An 18,165-nucleotide genomic window follows, 5' to 3' on the forward strand; every position below is an offset into this window, starting at 1 on the left:
AGGTTAGGAAGCCCATGAACTAAACGATCCACGGTAACCTTTTCGTAAGGCCTTCCGGGCCGAGAATAAATCTCGGCTTTTATTCTCGGCCCAAACCAATATTTTGGGCCCAAACACCTTTATTTCCCAAGTACGTTAGAAACGTCCACATTTCCATGATCCCGAATTGATGGATCAAATACAAAATCTCTCTTTAACTTTCATAGTTAAAATTGAGGAAAAAAATTACACAAATGAGAACCAATTTTCAATACGACAAGTCAAAGATGTCTATGTATACCATTGACTATTCAATAATCTTACGCTTCATGATTGGCACCTCCACTACTCTTGATGTAAACGTTGCTCGACGCCCTTTCTTTTGTCACACCCTCGGTGTCGCCATCCATTGCTCCATTATTTCACTCCGACACAGCCGGTTCATTTCTTGCTCTCTCCAGCCCTACAACACTTAACATCACAGAGAAACACATATTCATTACTGGTCCGGTCCTGAGATTTCTGAATCTGTGTGTGAGGGCCTCACGTAGATATAAATGGAAACCGATCATGTTGAAAAACGTAACGCTGCCATAAAAAAGCTCCTTCTCGTTATAAGCTGCATCCTTTTATCCATAGGCACAGCTGGAGGTCCATTGGTTATGCGCCTCTACTTCATCCATGGAGGCAAACGCGTCTGGCTTTCGAGCTGGCTCGAAACCGGCGGCTGGCCGATCACCTTCATCCCCTTAGTCATGGCTTATTACCACCGCCGCAAGACTGAAGGCCCATCAACAAAAATCATCTTCATGAAGCTCCCACTCTTTATAGCCTCTGCCGTCATCGGCGTCCTCACCGGCCTGGATGACTACCTTTACGCCTACGGCGTGGCCCGACTTCCGGTCTCCACGTCAGCCCTAATCATCGCTGGCCAGCTAGCCTTCACTGCCCTTTTTGCCTTTATTCTTGTGAAGCAGAAGTTCACCTCATTCTCCATAAACGCCGTCGTGCTGTTGACTATTGGCGCGGCTGTTTTGGGGTTGAACACCAGCTCTGATCGACCAGAGGGGGAATCGAATAAGGAGTATATTGCCGGGTTTTTTATGACGGTGGCGGCGGCTGCTTTGTATGGATTTGTGCTGCCGTTGATAGAGTTGACATACAAGAAGGCCAAGCAGACCATTACATATGCTTTGGTTCTGGAGATTCAATTGGTTATGTGTTTGTTTGCTACTCTTTTTTGCACTGTGGGAATGTTTATCGACAACGACTTCAAGGTTAGTTGTATCCGGCCTGTGCTTAATTATCATCCAATTCTACTTCACATATGTTAGTGTTTTCTTGCTTGTTAATTAGTCACATATGCTTCTCTTGTGTGAGTTTCTAGACCCCAAATTTTTACAACAAGCTCTACTTAACGGTCGTACAAATAGACAGTCTAACAAGAAATATTATTTTCGACCCAAAAAAAAAAAAAAAAAAAAAAAACAAGTGCTAATGTAATTTCCAGATATGGGTAAAGAGTTTGCAGGTAACGTTTCTCTCTTCACTAGCTATCTGGACCCCGTCTAATTGGGATAGATCACTCCTATGTGAGACCAACTTGTAACAAAACGATGATCAATACAACATAATAAGAAGAATGCTAGTTATTGTTGCAGAACCTAGTAGTTTAGGAATACAGTTGTGTAAATCGTATTGTGTCTGAAATATCTTTGTAGATTTTACCATATTTTTTAGACTAGATATTATCATATTTGAGTATTATTATATTAGAGTTGTAATTCTATTGGGGGTAAAGAGTTTATTATAAGTAAAGGCACAATGGGGTGTCACACACTTCACAATTACATATTTCTATCTTTCTCTCTACTGTTATGCACATCTTCTCTTTTTATTTTTTTATATTGTTCAATAAATCAGACATATATAAATACTATTTTCCTTTGATCTTTTCTTTATCTTTTATTTTAAAGATTCTACGTGATGATTTGAACTGCCTTCTTAGTCACTTTGAATCTTTATCTTTAAAAAAAATTAGTTACACTTTCTGTAAAAATAAAGACGTGATGATTTGAACTGTCTATAAAAAAGATCATCCAAGTAAAGTTGTAGAATCTTAAAAATGTATAAGAATAGCGACACATAATAATTAGTAAATATCTTTAAAATACCAACACTCCTTTCCCAAGTGCGAAGGGAAAGTACTTATCCTCGTAGAGCCAATAGAATATCAAATATATAAAGTGGCTTTTGTTTACAATTTCGAGGAGATAAGCTTTGGTTGGCCAGCTTTCATGTTTATAGGTATCGTTAGGTAGGTGGGACGAGATGGAACGAAGTGGAAAGGGACGGAATGGAGTGGGAAGAGGCGTTCCGTCCCACATTTGGTATGCTTAAAACGGATGGAACGCGCTGTTCCACAGGACTAGTTTTGGGTAAATTTTCGTTCTGCCTCATCCCCTAGAACAACTCGTTCTACATCTGTGAAATACAAAATTATAACATATCTGTCTCCTCCTTTCTCCTTGTTTCCATCCGAGGGCATCTTTGTTCCCTCTCCATTCCGTCTCGTTTTGTCTTGTCCTGTCCCGTCCCATCTACATACCAAACGATACTATAAAGTTCAGAAAATCCACTAGTTTTCTTTGACTTAAGATTCTCTTCCCTTGTCTTTTCATCTTCTTTCATCAGCTTCTCTTACGTTCTCTATTTTGTCTTTTTTTAATAAAAATTTAATATAAGATGTTGACGTGATTTAACCGTGATCGTTTAAATAAGAAGAAAATGAAAGGAAGGTAAAAAAATAAAAAAAAATCCTACTCCGTTTTCTTTTCCTTTTCCTAGGCCTATATCCTCAGTGTACTAAAGCTCGATTACTTCATGATTTGAATTAAAGAAAACTAATGAAAATAACCTAAAAACTTTGAGTTTTAACGATAAGGACAAAATAAAGAGTAAAGTGAATAGGACTAGGTTTGACTTTTTAGTGTAAAAATATGATTTTTCATTAAAGTAAACAGTACCGTAAATTTTTAGTTAAAACTTCCTATTAATTTAAAAAGTTGTTGTACCAACTACGAACTAATAAGTTTGACTTTATTCTACTTTATCGGTTCATATGTATCAGCCATGTCATAAAATTGAGAAAATTTTGGTATTTTTTAATTACTTTATCATTATTTATAAAAGATTTTTGTTACTTAAGTTTTTGTACAATTTAATCTCATAAAAAAAATAATAAAGGGCTGAATGAGCGTAGAAAATCAGTGGTATATAAAAAAATATTTGCTTGGTAAATGGCCTAATTTATTTACTACTTTTTTCAGGTTATTCCAAGAGAAGCAAGAAACTTCGGTCTGGGGGAAACCAGTTACTATGTGGTGCTGGTATTTAGTGCTATACTGTGGCAAGGTTTTTTTCTGGGAGCCGTAGGAGTCATCTTCTGCGCCTCATCTTTGTTTTCTGGAATTCTAATTGCCGTTTTGCTCCCCGTAACCGAGGTCCTAGCAGTTATTTTTTACCATGAAAAATTCCAAGCAGTAAAGGGAGTCTCTCTTGCACTCTCTCTCTGGGGATTTGTCTCTTACTTCTATGGTGAGATAAAACACAGCAAGCAAGAGGAAAAGGGAAAGCAAGCCGAAATTTCAGAGAAAAAGAAAGAAACACCAGAAGCAACACAGGTTCCTCAACAACTGGAACCCTAGCTTGAACCCTAGCTAGTCTGTAGTCAAAAACCCTAGTTGGAGTTTGAGAACGAGGGAAAGGCCACCTCTGCCGTTTGGCATTTACAAATTCTTCTATATTTCGCTTTGTTTGAATCATTTTCCTACATTGGTTTTCATATATTAGTTGATTGTAAATAAACTGTTATTAGCACTCTAAAAATCTCATTTTCTACTCTTTACAAGTATATTTTTCTTTCAAATTATAGAAAATTTGGAACACAAAATGAGATTTTTAAAGTGCCACTCACCGTTCTCATTATAAATTGTAAATTATTAGGGAGCTTTGTATGCGTTAAAGAACATGGAAAAACCGTCAACTTTTTAAGCTTTACTTATGTGTACAAGTTTTGATTAATTATAAAAAATTAAAAAAATTAAAAAAAAATAAAAATCTTTGCCGGCCGTATTCTCAATAATTTCTCAAAAGAGTAAGGCCATGTTTTGATTCTTTATCTTTTCATTTACTTTTCCTCTCTAATCTTAGGATGACTAAGGTCAAGTCTTCAAATTGTTTAAGACATTTATTTAAGTTAGCTACCAAATCAATAGTTAGTATTTTAGTTTAGTGATAACAATTTTATAAATTTTTTTTGACAAACGATAGGATGTACCACTAAATAGATCTGAAATAGACTATATATTCTAAGTTAAGATCTAGCCAGCTGTAGTTGTTGAATGATCACTTCTAGGTTGTAATATAACTAATACAAAAAGCATAGATCCCCATCTCCATATAATAAGGATTCAATCTCGTAATTTGAACCGTTCATTTTTCACATTAATGTTTGTCGTTGTTGTCCAAGTACTAACTATCAATGATACAATGATACATAGATATCTACAATGAGCACTTGTCTCTTTGTTTTTTTACTCCGTGTTCTTTTTTTTTTTTTTTTTTTTTTTTTTGTCGAATAGGGAGGTTTGTCTAAAACATAAAACTGATTTTTACAATGCCCTAAAGTTTAAGTAACGGGCGTCTTGCAAAGAGACTATTTCAAGTTTTATTATCATTTTGTTGTGCATCTAGAAATGGCATGAGCATGTATTTTTTACATAAGCATTCCCAAACGGGTTCTTAGAAGCTACAATCAATGGCGAAAATAAACACATGCACCACTCTTATTCAATAACTTTTTTTTCGTCAAGGGCTCATAAATACTGCCCGAACTTGTATAAACGTATGTTAAACATTTAAAAGAGGGCATATCGTTTTTCAATTATAGGTCACCAAAATATTTTGCAATAACATTTCCTTTACGTAAATCCTCAACAACTCCTTTACGTAAATCCTCAACAACTCCAATTAACTTGTACGAACGTTCATCCTGCAAAAAGTAAAAAAAAGAAAAAAGAAAGCAAGTTAACGATCAACCACAGAAAGCTGCTTCACAAGTAGTAATAATAATGACTACAAATACTAATCTTCAGTAAACATGGAAACACTTCAACATCAATGAAAGTTCAAAGAACATAGTAAGACCTATACAAACATATGGTGAAATCATACATACCAAGGCCCGTTTGATAATGAAAAGACCACGTAAGTAAATTACTTAGCCTCATTGGCATAGGAGAGACTGGTTCAAAAACCTAATTTTAAGCTAAGGGCCCGTTTGATAACCATTTCGCTTATAGTTTTTGGTTTTCACTTTTTCTACTTGAGATATGGGGTAAGAAGAATGATGGGCGAGGGGAAGTAAAAGGAAGAGTGAAAGAAAACAAATCATTGAAAGTAAGAACAACTTAAAATGGTTTTTGGTTTTTGGTTTCTAGTGTTCGTTTTTTGTGCCTTTCCTTGTTCATTTCTTCTACATCTCTACCACCATCCTTTATTCCACTCTTCTTTATCCCTGCTTATCCCTGTGTAGTTCCCCTCTATCACTAACACAAAAAGTGAAAACCAAAAACGAAATGGTTATCAAAATGGCCTGAAGCTTACTACCAATATCAACACCGAAGTATCTTAAATGCTTGTTACCAATCTCGATAGCTCCGTATCTTGCTTGATAATTAATTATGTAACCAATAATAAAAATGTTATATATACAATAAAAGTGACCACTAAAAGAAAAAATTTCAGTGTGAAGATTGAAAAGAAGTTCAATAATTAGACAACCATTATTTTCAAACTTTCACATTGAGAAGTTGCACTTCTATACAACCAATTGAGAAGTAAGATTAAAAAGGACAGCAGCAAAAGGGTGGGGAATATATTGACTAGCCGTGAGAAGATTGGTACCTTTAATTAACAGGAACTCCAAAGAATGGGAAAGACGGCATTCTCTATATCACTGTAAAGTGGTCTATGTATCTCGATCAAAATTGCCTGGGGCCAGCATTGAGCCCATGGATTTGTTCAGCAACAAAAGGATCAATACGAATATCGAGAGTTGAAGCATAAACCTAGGCTCCGAAACACGTTCAAGGATTCTCTGAAACCTGTAAGTTCAACCAGTAGATAGCTGCTGATAAAGCCTGTTATCCAGTTAAAGATAATCATCATTATCAGAAAGTGACTAAAAGATTCACCAATACTTAGCCCGTATTTCAGTTAATTGATGTATGCTCATTTGACTTCACCAAGCCGTTTTGAACATAAAATTCACATGTTGAGCATTTTACAATGCCTTCCACCAGTCACATTTAACGAACATGAATACAGGATTCAGATTGACACAAATTCAGGACATGCGGTTAAAATTCTTCATAATAGAGAAGCATGAATTTTGAAACAGTTAAGAAACTAAAGGGGTGATAAGTGTATCTTACCCTAGAATCTAATACGTGGCTTAAACACTATCACATTACACAAGCAACCAAGTACTGTTATAGATGTTTATGTTTCTGAGAGGGAAAAAAAGCATCACATAACAAGCATTTTACGAGTAGATGGCCTACCAATCTCTTTTGTTGGAATTGGAAGTACCGTCTCCATGAATAATTTCCTCCTCCGCAAAGTCTTCTAATATAGCATTTTGCTGTTCGTTGATTTCACTTTGTAAAAAAAATAAAAAAAAGATGAATGGGATAAAAGCATTCTCGTAGCTCACAAATGTAGAACTAACTGCAATGTCAAAAAACCATTAAACCGTTTACCAAAAAAAAAAAAAAAAAAAAACCACTATACCTAGAACTGCAGTTCGTTAAAGTACAGTAATATAGAACATGATATCAGTCTTAAAAGGTACTTATCATGCAACAATAGGGCTTCCTCTACATGTCTGTAAAGACTATGTATACAGCTGTGTAGGTAGAAATTAATCTAGAAGCCCTACGACAGCCAACACCAGGAAAAAAAATTGACAGAAAAAGTGTGTACAAGTTCCAGTGAGGCCTCCGCCTGTGGGCCAGTAAGATTTTGAAATTAAAAATTTAAATTTGTAATTATCAGTTACAAGTTTAACCAAGAGTATGCTAGTCATTGACTAAAAAAAAAAAGAGTATGCTAGTCAGTCGTCTCTGCCAGATTATAACACAAATCATTCACAGAGCAAACCAGCGTTGGTTGTTAACTTTAGTTCAACTTAGGTTTCTGAGCACGGGGGTAAACCAGCAAGTAGAACAGTTTTCACTTGATCAGACCAACGTGCATTTTCATAAATTTAAACAGTTCTTTAGGGGGAAAAAAGGATAAGTCCAAGTATAAACAAACACCAACTAAAACAAATGTTTGGACTAAATGATCTAAAGGACTCAAGTAATAATCGTATTATAAATGTAATATGTGAGTAAACAGTGCCAAAAACAAATGTGCAAACAACAAAAAAGGAAAGCATTAAGACGTAAACATATGATATACATAATTCTAAAGACAGCTTACGTGGGAAATTTAACTCGGAATCACACATATTGATCTCCATGCTTAACTAGAAAACCATGTTTTGGCAGTCCTGCAACAACCTTCTGGCTAAGCAAATTTCAATTAAAAAAAAAAGGGTACTAAATTTTAAGCATTAAAAAGAATAGTTACCTTTGCCTCTGAGTACCAGGTGTTGTCCAGGCTGAACCCCCTTTGGTATCTAACAGGTCCATAATTACAAGGAAGAGTCAATTCGATGTAGGATCAAGAAGAAAGTGGAACAGAGAGAAATATGAAGACAAGCAGAATGGAAAGAGAAAAGTACTCAATAGGTAAAACTGAAATCCAATCACAAGAAGGAGCCAATCTATATGGTAAGTCAGCTAATAAAGTCTCATTAGGAAGCACCAATAACTAACTCACTAAAATAAATATTCAGCCTAATTCACACTTAATCATCTGACCCTAAACAAATAAGAATGTCACCACAATGAACGTCATCATAGTGGGAACTGGGCGGTGGTAATATTAGGCAACGCATGGATGATCAGTTTCCCAATTTAACTACATTTGTTTCTTTTAACATACAGCATATTGGGTTTAACTCTCATTCTTTAGTATTTGTTTTAGTACTTCAATCCTCATATAAAATTCAATAAACGCCCCTACAGAAGAAGCAAAGAACATAAAAAGCTGCCTAGACTGACATACAACACATTAGATTCCTGACCTTAACAATATTTTATTTTATTTTCAAATCAGCAGGATGGAGAGACTCCATCTATGTTGCACGGACACTCCAAAACCCCGAAGTGTCGGACACCCCGACACAGCTCGGACACGGTCAAGACATGGCAGGGGCTTTTTTGTAAATGTAAGACATTTTCAGGCAGTTTTGTAAATATTGAAACTTCTAAAACCTAAAGTTTGCCGACCTCCTCTTCAGTCCTCTTTCTCTCCAATTAGAGGCCATGATCTTTAGTAATGATGACAATGAAATTCACGAGAAAATTGAAAGAGAGACTTGAAGATCATTGAGACTTGAATCCTGTGTTGTTTAATTATTATGTTTGTGTTGTTTTAATTATTATGTTTGTGTTTTAATTATTATGTATGGTGAATAAATTTGATGAACACAAGTACTTTGTTATCTATGAATTCGAAGTATTGTTTTTAATATATGTAATATTTTTACTATATTTTAATCGTTGTGTCCTAGCCATATCCGTTCCTTAGTTTTTGAGATTTGCCGGGTCACCGTATCCGTTTCCTTGTCTGTGCAACATAGGACTACAGAGCTATACTGCATCTTATACTTAGCTTATACCATATCGTACTTGATAAAGTAGTCAAGATCCCTGAACCCCAAACTCATGCCATGTAGTTGAGCGTACTTCATAAACTATGCAAGTTGCCTAACAGAACTAACAAAGACCACTTATTCGAGTGGCTACACAGAAAAGTATTCGCAACAAAGTTTCAAGTTAACTAGATACTGGAGCCTTAAAATAAAGAGAAAACTCTTACTTTTACTTCTATCTTCCCAGATAAAGTTGGTACCTCAACCGTACCACCAAGAATAGCCTGAAATATTCAAACATTCACCATCAAAAGTAATATTTAACGCCTGTAGAAAAAAATATTTACACGGGACAACAGGACAACGAAAATTGCCTTCAATGCCTACTGGAAAATAACTTGCATCAGATACTTTATCCATTATTTTTTTTTTTTTTGAAGTACAACTAAAATAATTAGAGCAAACATGGAAGTCCCCAAAAGAAACAGATAGTACTAAGTTTTAGAAAGACAAAAGAAACAATAATGAGGATGCTAAAAGAATGTTGGAAAAGATAAAGACAGAGATAATATCATATGGTACAAAAAGGAAAGCACCAGACGTTGCCAAAAGAAAATATCTCATCATGTAGACGTAGAAACAAGGTGGCTATTAGGCTTTTTTTTTTTTTTTGAATCTAGTGTCTCCGGGTCTTTGACCCGACTACTCACTAGGCCACCCGCCTGACCCCACAACATTTGGTAGGCAAGAAACTCTAGCAATTGCTAGGTGGGTACCTTGAGAGGTGTCGAACCCCAGACCTCTTGGTAACAAACCAAGGGCCTGACCATTAGACTAAACACTCTTAGGTGTGGCTATTAGGCATATGAATGCAAGGAATCATCCTCACTTGTGTAAAGCTAATATTAGAGTCCACATAAAGATCCGCACCATCTCTAGCAAAGATAGGATCTTCGTCAACCTACACCAAAGAGAAACAGAATTTGACAGGGCACATCAGGATACGCATTCACAACCATACTAGCTGCTATACAATGAGTCACTTGAATGCAAGCCTTCATTGGGTCAAGTTTAAATTATCATATGCTGTGATAAAATTCCAGAAGCTTGACACAATCCCAGTTTGTCCTTTTTTTTAGGGCGAGCAAAGGATTAAGTCCTCCACAACATTTAGGTTATTAGAACATACTATAAAAGAAAGAGTAAGTTGTGCCTTTAGTTTAATGTATAGCCAGCCTGGCGCGCTTCCTCATGCCCCACTATTCCCAGCCTCTGGAACACTGATTGTATCTCCAGAATCCACACCTTTTGAGAGAGAGAGAGAGAGAGAGAGAGAGAGAAGTTAGGTAAATAATGAAAGTTCATTTTGAAATCATAACATATGATAATATCTGAACAGTAAAGCTATAACATCTACGAAGAGAAGCTTCTTGTAATGACTCGAAAGTACAATACATAATGGCAAACAAGCATACCAAAGTAGCTTCTTTTGTATAAACTCTTGACAAGATTGTCATGTTTTTTGAACTTGTATTCAATTGACCTTTTAACTCTCTCCCTATATAAATATACAATACAAGTTTTCTAGAGCCAAATTATATTTATTTAACAAAAATGGGAGAGTATACTGATCAGAAAGCCCATTGTTCAACCCCCATTAATCAAATCAAACAATCTATTACCAACCTGCTGGTATCGAAACTTCAACCTGTCTAACACCTTCAATAATCCCTAATCCTCTGCATGACAAGCAATATTCCTGCAACAGGTAGATAAATTAAACACCAACAGTATTACTTGCGTCCCTCAATTAACGAAAATAGTTTTCTCATTGGGAATCAAGTTAAACCTTTATTATTTGGCCCAATCCTTTACACGTACTGCATGTTGATGTGAATGGAGGAACTGTAACCTGGTAGGAGATTAAACTTCAGAACAGACTATTGTAGTTAATAATTTGTCACACTTGTAGAATGACAAATATAAAATAACATAAAAATCATCTGCTCAAACTGACTCCTTTTGGAAGAAATATTTCCATAATCATCATCAACGTAGATCTTTAAGACTTACTCTCCCAATACCTCTGCAGGTAGGACAAACTTTGGTCTTGGCATTTAGTGGATAGCCACGCCCATCTTCATTAAGAAATATAATGTACTAGAGAAATTACTTACAAGGGACAAATTGTTACATGGAAACCATGAAAACATACAACGCAAAATAATGAATCCAAAATGTGTGCAAACTTTTCGACAATAATCTTGTTTGAACTATTGTTTCTCATTGGGATTATAGAGTGGAGTTATTCATCACTCTCCTGACAGCAGGGTTTTGCTTAATGCCATCCGAATACAATTTTTTGTCATAATGGTTCTAATCTACAATCATTTCTTCTTTCACTCATGTTCTATTCTATCCTAAGTGATAGCATGTTGCTAGTGTACTTTGTTTGGGAACTTATCAGATTTGTGATTTGGGGAGGGAACCTTAAAATGGATTGTAGAGTCCAAATTCTTGGTGTTAATCAAGAATCAAAGATAATAGAACTTCAAAAGCCAGAACCTTGAACTCTGACCAGACCCGACCTTGGACTCTGACCAGGCCGAAACTGTACTTCAGATACAAACCCCGACGTCCAGCCACAGACCCCTGAACTGGAACACATATTCTAGACCCTGTAACCTGGACTCTAACAAGAACGAGAAATTCCACACTTCCCAACGTGAAATATCAGTCACACATAACAAAAAAATCAGAGTCCAAATAGTGGTTTCTTATACGACTAACCAACAGAATTTATACTAAATATTAGTCATGATTCTTAATTTCTATACAACCAAATTATATATATATATATATACAAAAATAAAATATAAAAAAAATAAAAAAAGAGTATAAAAAGAAATCCATTGTCATATAAAAGAGAAAATAAATAGATAGTCATCTATATTATGGTCAAAGGTTTCCAAAACACACAATGGTTTTAATTTTTGAGATATATGTTATATTTAAGAGATTTCCTATTAAAAACCACAATCGGATCTTCAAACATTTAATCTACTCACAGCACGAATCACAGGGAACATGTGAAATGACAGAGAGATGCTTTGTGCATCCTCTAGCAGCTTCAGTGAAAGAAAGTGACAACTCCACCTACGAAACACATTAAAAACATTAATCATTTCAGCTTGGAAGTACAGAACGCAAACCACATGATAAATGTAACCATAAGCGAACCAAGTTTACCTGGATATTTGATCCAGCTTGATCGAACTCATGTTCAAAGATCTGCTGTATCAAATATCTATCAGAGTAAGATTAATGATTTCAACAAGCTTCGGTAACAAGCTGCATTAAGTTTTATGATAGAACAGGCACTGAAATACCTCGTGAAATATTTTATGGAATGAACTGGAAAAATTAGTTTCAAAACCAATATCTAAACCCCTCTGCCCCAGCACTACCGTGACTTTGATTCTCCTTTCTAAACCCCTCTGCACCTCCAGCAGTATATCCTACGTTTTCTGACCCACTTGAGTGCATCTTCATTGAACAAAAAGAACAACTGAGTCAGATCAAAAACCAGTATATGGGATTAAGGATTTTGATTGCAAAGAAACTATTAAACTTTTGATGGCACAGGTAGAACAGGCACACCACCTTCTTCCAAGTAGAAGCAAAATAAAAAGTGAAAAAGGGAGTAATCACAATTGAGTACTTACCAAATAGATTCAACTTTTAAACTACAAAAACTAGCTAAAACAATGTGGAGGTGTTTGTGTGTGTATGAGAGAGAAAGAAAGAGACAGAGTTATTACCCTGTCATATTGTGCCCTCTTTTCAGGATCTTGCAAAGTCTGGAATTAACAATGAAAAAAATAAGATTAACGCAAACACTACACACCAAAATTTATGATTGCTTGGCGACAGCTCCCTTAAAATTCATATAGAAATAGAAGTTCGGTAAAATGCAACCCGGCCACAAGTCAAACCTCATAGGCATCTCTTATCTCTTGAAATTTTCTTTTAGAAGAAGGATTGTCCCTATTTGCATCTGGATGGTATTTCTTGGCAAGCTGCATACATAACAGTGTCAAAAATTACCATACTGTTTATTATGGATAATCCCTCAACAAGTTACTCTATAATCAGATAAGAGTGCAAAGAAACACGAATAGGGAAAGGACATGACCAGCATTATTGCACATTTCACATTCCAACTTAATACTTCGTACAATATTCATTCGTATCGACAAAAGTTCCTCTCACAGTCCACATCCAACCAGAAATTTTTAATTTAAACATGCAAACTCATTTTAAACTGAACCAGACGCTGAACTAACATATTAAGTTTCATTGTATATGGTGAATCCTATATGCAATGCAATAGCCTTAGCCACGATATTCTTTCTATACAAACTAGACCTCAAAATCACACCCAAAATCCTTCATACATGCAACTGAAAATCCGAAAACTGACCGTGCGAAAAGCCTTTTTAATCTCATCTCCGCTTGCATTTTTCGAAACACCGAGAGTCTCATAATAATCTCGTTCAGGTGCGCGGCAAAACCCTGCACAGATAAGAACTTTAAGCCTTAAACCCACAAAATTCTGGTTGCCACCACTCCAGAGCTCGAACCAACAGAGCTATAATGTGTGAAAACCTGAGGCATGGAAATAACGATTTCCCAATGAGCTAGCCAAACCAGCCACCGCACCGCCAGAGCTCGAACCTAAGTTCAAAAACCATAGAAATTAAGAACGATTCCAACTTCTCCTACAATACCTACAAAACAATCAGGCACGAGCAGTGAAAGCAGGAGCAAATAAGCTCACCAGGCGTCGGATACAGTGCCTTATTGAACGAGGAGAGGCCCCTATGCCAATCAGCTTGAACAATAGGCGACTCTGCCGCCACCGCCAGCGACGACACCAAACGCCTCCGCAACCGCATTCCAATACATAAAATTCTATGAATAAAACAAAATTCATGAAGAAAAACAGAATCAGTCTTCGAGCTTCGCGTCGCTCACCAGGCCAAGGAAGCTCCATTTTAGCATCCTTTTTTACAGAGGTGTTTGATTCGGCTACTGTGATCGATGAAGCTCCAGAAGTAGCAATTCGGCCATTTCACCCGCTGCCGACTGGGTTTTCTTTCAGTACTTTGCGAGCCCCGGGGGTTTGAGTCCTTAACGAGCACAGACGGTGCCGTTTTGGTGTTACATATTCGCTTCAGATATTCTGGGACAGGGACCCACCGGGTACACTCCTGGATCTTCCTTAAACCCTGCTGTGAACTCCGCCGTCCTGGACTTCCATGGCTTGGCCGTGTCCTCGTCGCCGGCCTGAGATGGTGGTCCCGCATTTCGCAAGCTCGGCAAGGCGGAAGCAGCTGTCATCTCTCTGCTCTTCGTCCTCGTCTTCGTTTTCGTCAGGTGATGGGCGCAGGGACGACGAGCTTCAGAGCAAGATTTTGGGGCTGAGAAAACCGGTTTGGAGCGCGACCACCGTGATTCAGAATTGGTGGTCGACGGAGGTCGCAAGGTCTGCGTTTTCGAACTCCGCGGCGTCTCCGTTCAGCTCTTGAAGTCTAAACGCTTCGGCCACGCTCTCAAGGTTTCAATTCTTGTTCTGTTTGCTCAAAAATGCTCATAAAATTTGTAAATTAGGTCATTCTGCAGAGTTTTTTTTCAGATTAAAGTTCTCAATTTCAAATTAAAGTTTGGAAATTTAGTGAATTTAGAAAGAGAAGGGTAATAGATTGCTCATCTCCGTAATGCAATGGTTGATGGGGTTAGTTTTGAATTTGTAGATTGTGTTTCTGTTGATATCAGGTGCTAACATGGATGGAAACCCAAAACGATTTTCGAACGTTGCCAGGTGATCATGCAATGAGGTTGCAGTCGACCATAAATGTGAATGGTATGTTGGAAGCTGAAGAGTATTTTGAGCAACTTAGCACTGCTTCAAAAAAAGCTGCTTGTCTCCCTCTTCTTTGTGGTTATGTTGTGGAGAGGGACACAGAGAAAGCTGAGGCGCTAATGCTGAAGCTTAGCGGGTTGGGGCTCATTGTGAACCCTAACCCGTATAATGAGATGATGAACCTGTATATGTCCACATCTGAATTTGGGAATGTGCCCCTTGTTGTACAGCAGATGAAGAAAAACAAGATCCCCTTAACTGTTTTATCCTATAACCTTTGGATGAATGCGAATGCCAAGCTATCCGGGTTTGTTTTGGTGGAGATGGTTTATAAAGAAATGTTGAATGATAAGAATGTTGAGGTTGGATGGAGCACTTTGTCTACTTTAGCTTGGCGAAGTTAGGTGATATTGTAGAAGCCAAGAGGATTTTTATGGAGTGGGAATCCAATTGCTTTAGGTATGATATTCGAGTCTCCAGTGTCCTTGGAAGCATATGTGGAATGGAATGACTGCGAATGCTGAGGCCTTGCATCTGCACACATTGGAGAAAGGCGGTTAACCAAATTATAAGACATGGGAGATCCTTATGTAAGAAAGGTTGAAAAGCAACATGGACAAAGCCATTGAAGCGATGAAAAAAGGGTTTAGTGTGTTGCAAGATTGTCATTGGAGGCCATCGGATGATACTGTAACTTAGGCTTCCTATGAAGGCTCACAGGACAGGTTAACGCTTCTCTGACTGTTGGTTGGTGAATCAATGGCTCGAAGGAGCAATTGTTCATGAAAGATATAGGTCCAATGATTCGGGGAAGTTGCTTCTTTGTTACTTAAAGTTGGAGAGACATATTTATCCAATAGTCTCTCCTCCTCCAGTTTTCTAATCCATACAGTAAAGGACGCAGCACCTGTGTCAGTGTGTAGATTGTTATGGAAGATAGCTGCATCTTGGGTCATTTTCCTTCACTGCGACCGAGCAATCAACAGATGAAATGTTTGGTCATGATTTTTAAGGTATTATTTTCCCTGATATTATTTCTTTAAAGCGCTGCTGAAATGCAAACATTTTAATTGTATTTTACCAATTTATTGATTTATGATACCATGAATTGAGCTGATGCTCATTTTATTCCTCGCACACAACCATTTTTGTGAATGAAATGATGATAACAATCTGCAGGGACCATCGAGAGATGGCACCGAACACTTCAACTTGATGCTGCTGTCAAAATCTTGTGAAACCCTCTGTTGTGCTCCAGCAATTTATCTTGAGGGGGCACGCATTCTTTGAGAAGAGGAGCCTCGAGAACTCTTCCAAACCAAGCGTTGAGCAGAGGCATGGTCTCGGTATCAATCAGGTTTACGTCTGCTATCTCCTCGACGATTCTAGCCCACAATCCAATCCACCCAGCAGCTATGTCCACAAAGCCAACGGTTTCTCCTCCGAAGAAGTCCTTTCCAGCAAGGGCACTTTCCAACGTCTTAAGGTTCTCTCGCGCTTCTTTTGCCGCCTTCTCTTTCTCCTCCCCTTGGTTGGTGAATGCACTCATAATTGCCGGCACACACTGAAACAAACAACAACAAATGGTCCGTTTGAATGCTAATTCACCCAGTTGGTGCTTGTGAATATTATGAATGAAAGATTATTACTTGTTGATCAAGATAGCTCATTCGATTACCTTTTCATCGATGAATCTGGCCCAGAAGCGTGCCTGTGCCCTTTCGTAGGGATCTTGCGGCAGGATCGGATTGTGCTTCCACGTCTCATCGATGTATTCGAGTATAATGAGCGATTCCGCGACCGGCTTGCCGTCGTGCACAAGAACGGGTACTTTTTTGTGGACGGGGTTGTAGCGGAGGAGCAAGGGGCTCTTGTTTGGGAGGTCCTCTTCAACATACTGGTACTCAATCTCTTTGAGTTTCAAAGCCCATTTTACTCTGAGAGCAAAAGGACTTGCCCAGTACCCAAGCAATTTCACTGATTCTCCAGACATTGTTCCAGTTTTGTGGCATCATATTCCCAATTCCGCATGCCAATTTATAGACAGAGTTCAATGATTTCTTCTTTTATCTTTTGTGACGTCATTGCTGATGTCACGTAAGCCAATGATTGAGTTTTCTTTTTTGTTTTATTTTTATTTTTATTTTGCCTTCTTTTTTGACCAGACGAATTTTCTTGCAGTTAAAACTTTGAGTTTGACCTGCAACGTTTGAGATGGAGACGGCTTTGACTTGTCGTAAGCGACTTTTCTCTTCTAGCTTCTTCTATTATGTTATTCGGATATATTATTATTGCAGTGTTCCAGTTGGATTTGGATTGTCTGCCCTTCCCATCTCATACCCTTCCCATGCCCTCCTATTTATGTGGTCACGGTTAAGCCACGTCAATATTTTATATTCTCATTACTTTTTGTCTTATTATTTCTATAAAAAATCAATATAAAATGTTAACGTGGCTTAATTGTGACCACAGAATATAAGAGGACATAGGAACGGTATGAGATGGGGAGGGCAGAGAATCCAAGTCCGTTCCAGTTTAGGTAGATAGATGTCTTTTGGTCATTGGTTACTATGTAATCAAAGTCGCATCAGCCAAACTTTTAGAATGTTTGTTAAGTGGTTGAACGAGTTGTTAGGTGATTTGTTAGTTGCTTTGTGGTTAAGTAAGTTTGTAATATTGAGTATATAACGTACTTCGTATTGGTTTGGTATTGAGGTACTTTTAAAAAAAAGCAGGTATCAAAAAAATCTGTGAGCTTTTTTGTATTTGGTAAACATTCAACTTCAGCTTTTTTTCACAGTTTTGGATGAAAAAAAAGCTAAAAGTTCAAAGCAGCAAAAGCTAGCTTTGAAAAACCAACTTTTTTTGCTTCCACAGCTTCTGTGCAAACCTAATTTGCAAGAGACGCTAAGCCCTTTAATGAAACTTTCAAATACCCAAAATGACATTAAACAATTAAATAATTACACATAATACCAACTAGAAAACATCGCTGACTTCAATTGGGAGGTCGTCCTTGTCGATCCCGCCACAACGCCGTTCACTCCTACCTTCAACAATCACCGCTATTGACCTTGAATTTCATACCCGTAGGACGTTGTTTCTGCCTCTGTCCTTCTTCCCATCTCTTGTTCGTCCTATCTCACTCCTATGATGACAAAATCGCCCTGAGATATACCACCATCTTTTCCGACAAGGACCAGATTTGGTTTTGGCATCGTAGATTTGCCCAGATTGCACCGCTTACAGGCGACTGATCCTCATATTTTTGCAAATTATGAGAGCCCAGATTGCCCAGAAGGACACCAAAACTTAATTATTCCAAATATCCAAAATTAAATACAGGAAACTACTTCGTATGATCAAATTCACACTATACATTTTCAAAATGAAAAAATTATTAGTCTCGGAAGAAGAAAGAAATGAGCATCCT

At 37.4% G+C, this 18,165-nt stretch overlaps 2 protein-coding genes, 1 long non-coding RNA gene and 2 pseudogenes across 3 annotated transcripts; 3 read left to right on the top strand and 2 right to left on the bottom strand.

Moving 5' to 3' along the window:
* The first annotated feature begins 352 nt into the window (after positions 1-352).
* LOC126631700 (purine permease 3-like) lies at positions 353-3,889 on the top strand. The gene is made up of 2 exons (XM_050301829.1): positions 353-1,256; positions 3,309-3,889. The coding sequence occupies exons 1-2, from the start codon at positions 537-539 to the stop codon at positions 3,684-3,686; spliced, it is 1,098 nt and encodes a 365-aa protein (XP_050157786.1). The 5' UTR covers positions 353-536; the 3' UTR covers positions 3,687-3,889.
* A 910-nt stretch (positions 3,890-4,799) lies between these two features.
* Positions 4,800-13,979, bottom strand: LOC126631702 (chaperone protein dnaJ 1, mitochondrial-like; annotated as a pseudogene).
* On the top strand, positions 13,928-15,651 carry LOC126631454 (pentatricopeptide repeat-containing protein At5g27460-like; annotated as a pseudogene).
* A 145-nt stretch (positions 15,652-15,796) lies between these two features.
* On the bottom strand, positions 15,797-16,747 carry LOC126631701 (glutathione transferase GST 23-like). Its single transcript, XM_050301830.1, has 2 exons — positions 16,411-16,747; positions 15,797-16,296 (listed from the first exon to the last, which is right to left on the bottom strand). Exons 1-2 carry the CDS (start codon positions 16,723-16,725, stop codon positions 15,940-15,942), a joined length of 672 nt encoding a protein of 223 aa, XP_050157787.1. The 5' UTR covers positions 16,726-16,747; the 3' UTR covers positions 15,797-15,939.
* On the top strand, positions 16,691-17,497 carry LOC126631703 (uncharacterized). Its single transcript, XR_007626436.1, has 2 exons — positions 16,691-16,829; positions 16,914-17,497. It is a non-coding gene; the product is annotated as an uncharacterized LOC126631703 (long non-coding RNA).
* The last annotated feature ends 668 nt before the right edge of the window (positions 17,498-18,165 follow it).

Source organism: Malus sylvestris, chromosome 8, assembly GCF_916048215.2.
Source record: "Malus sylvestris chromosome 8, drMalSylv7.2, whole genome shotgun sequence".
NCBI classification, from domain to species: Eukaryota; Viridiplantae; Streptophyta; class Magnoliopsida; order Rosales; family Rosaceae; genus Malus; species Malus sylvestris.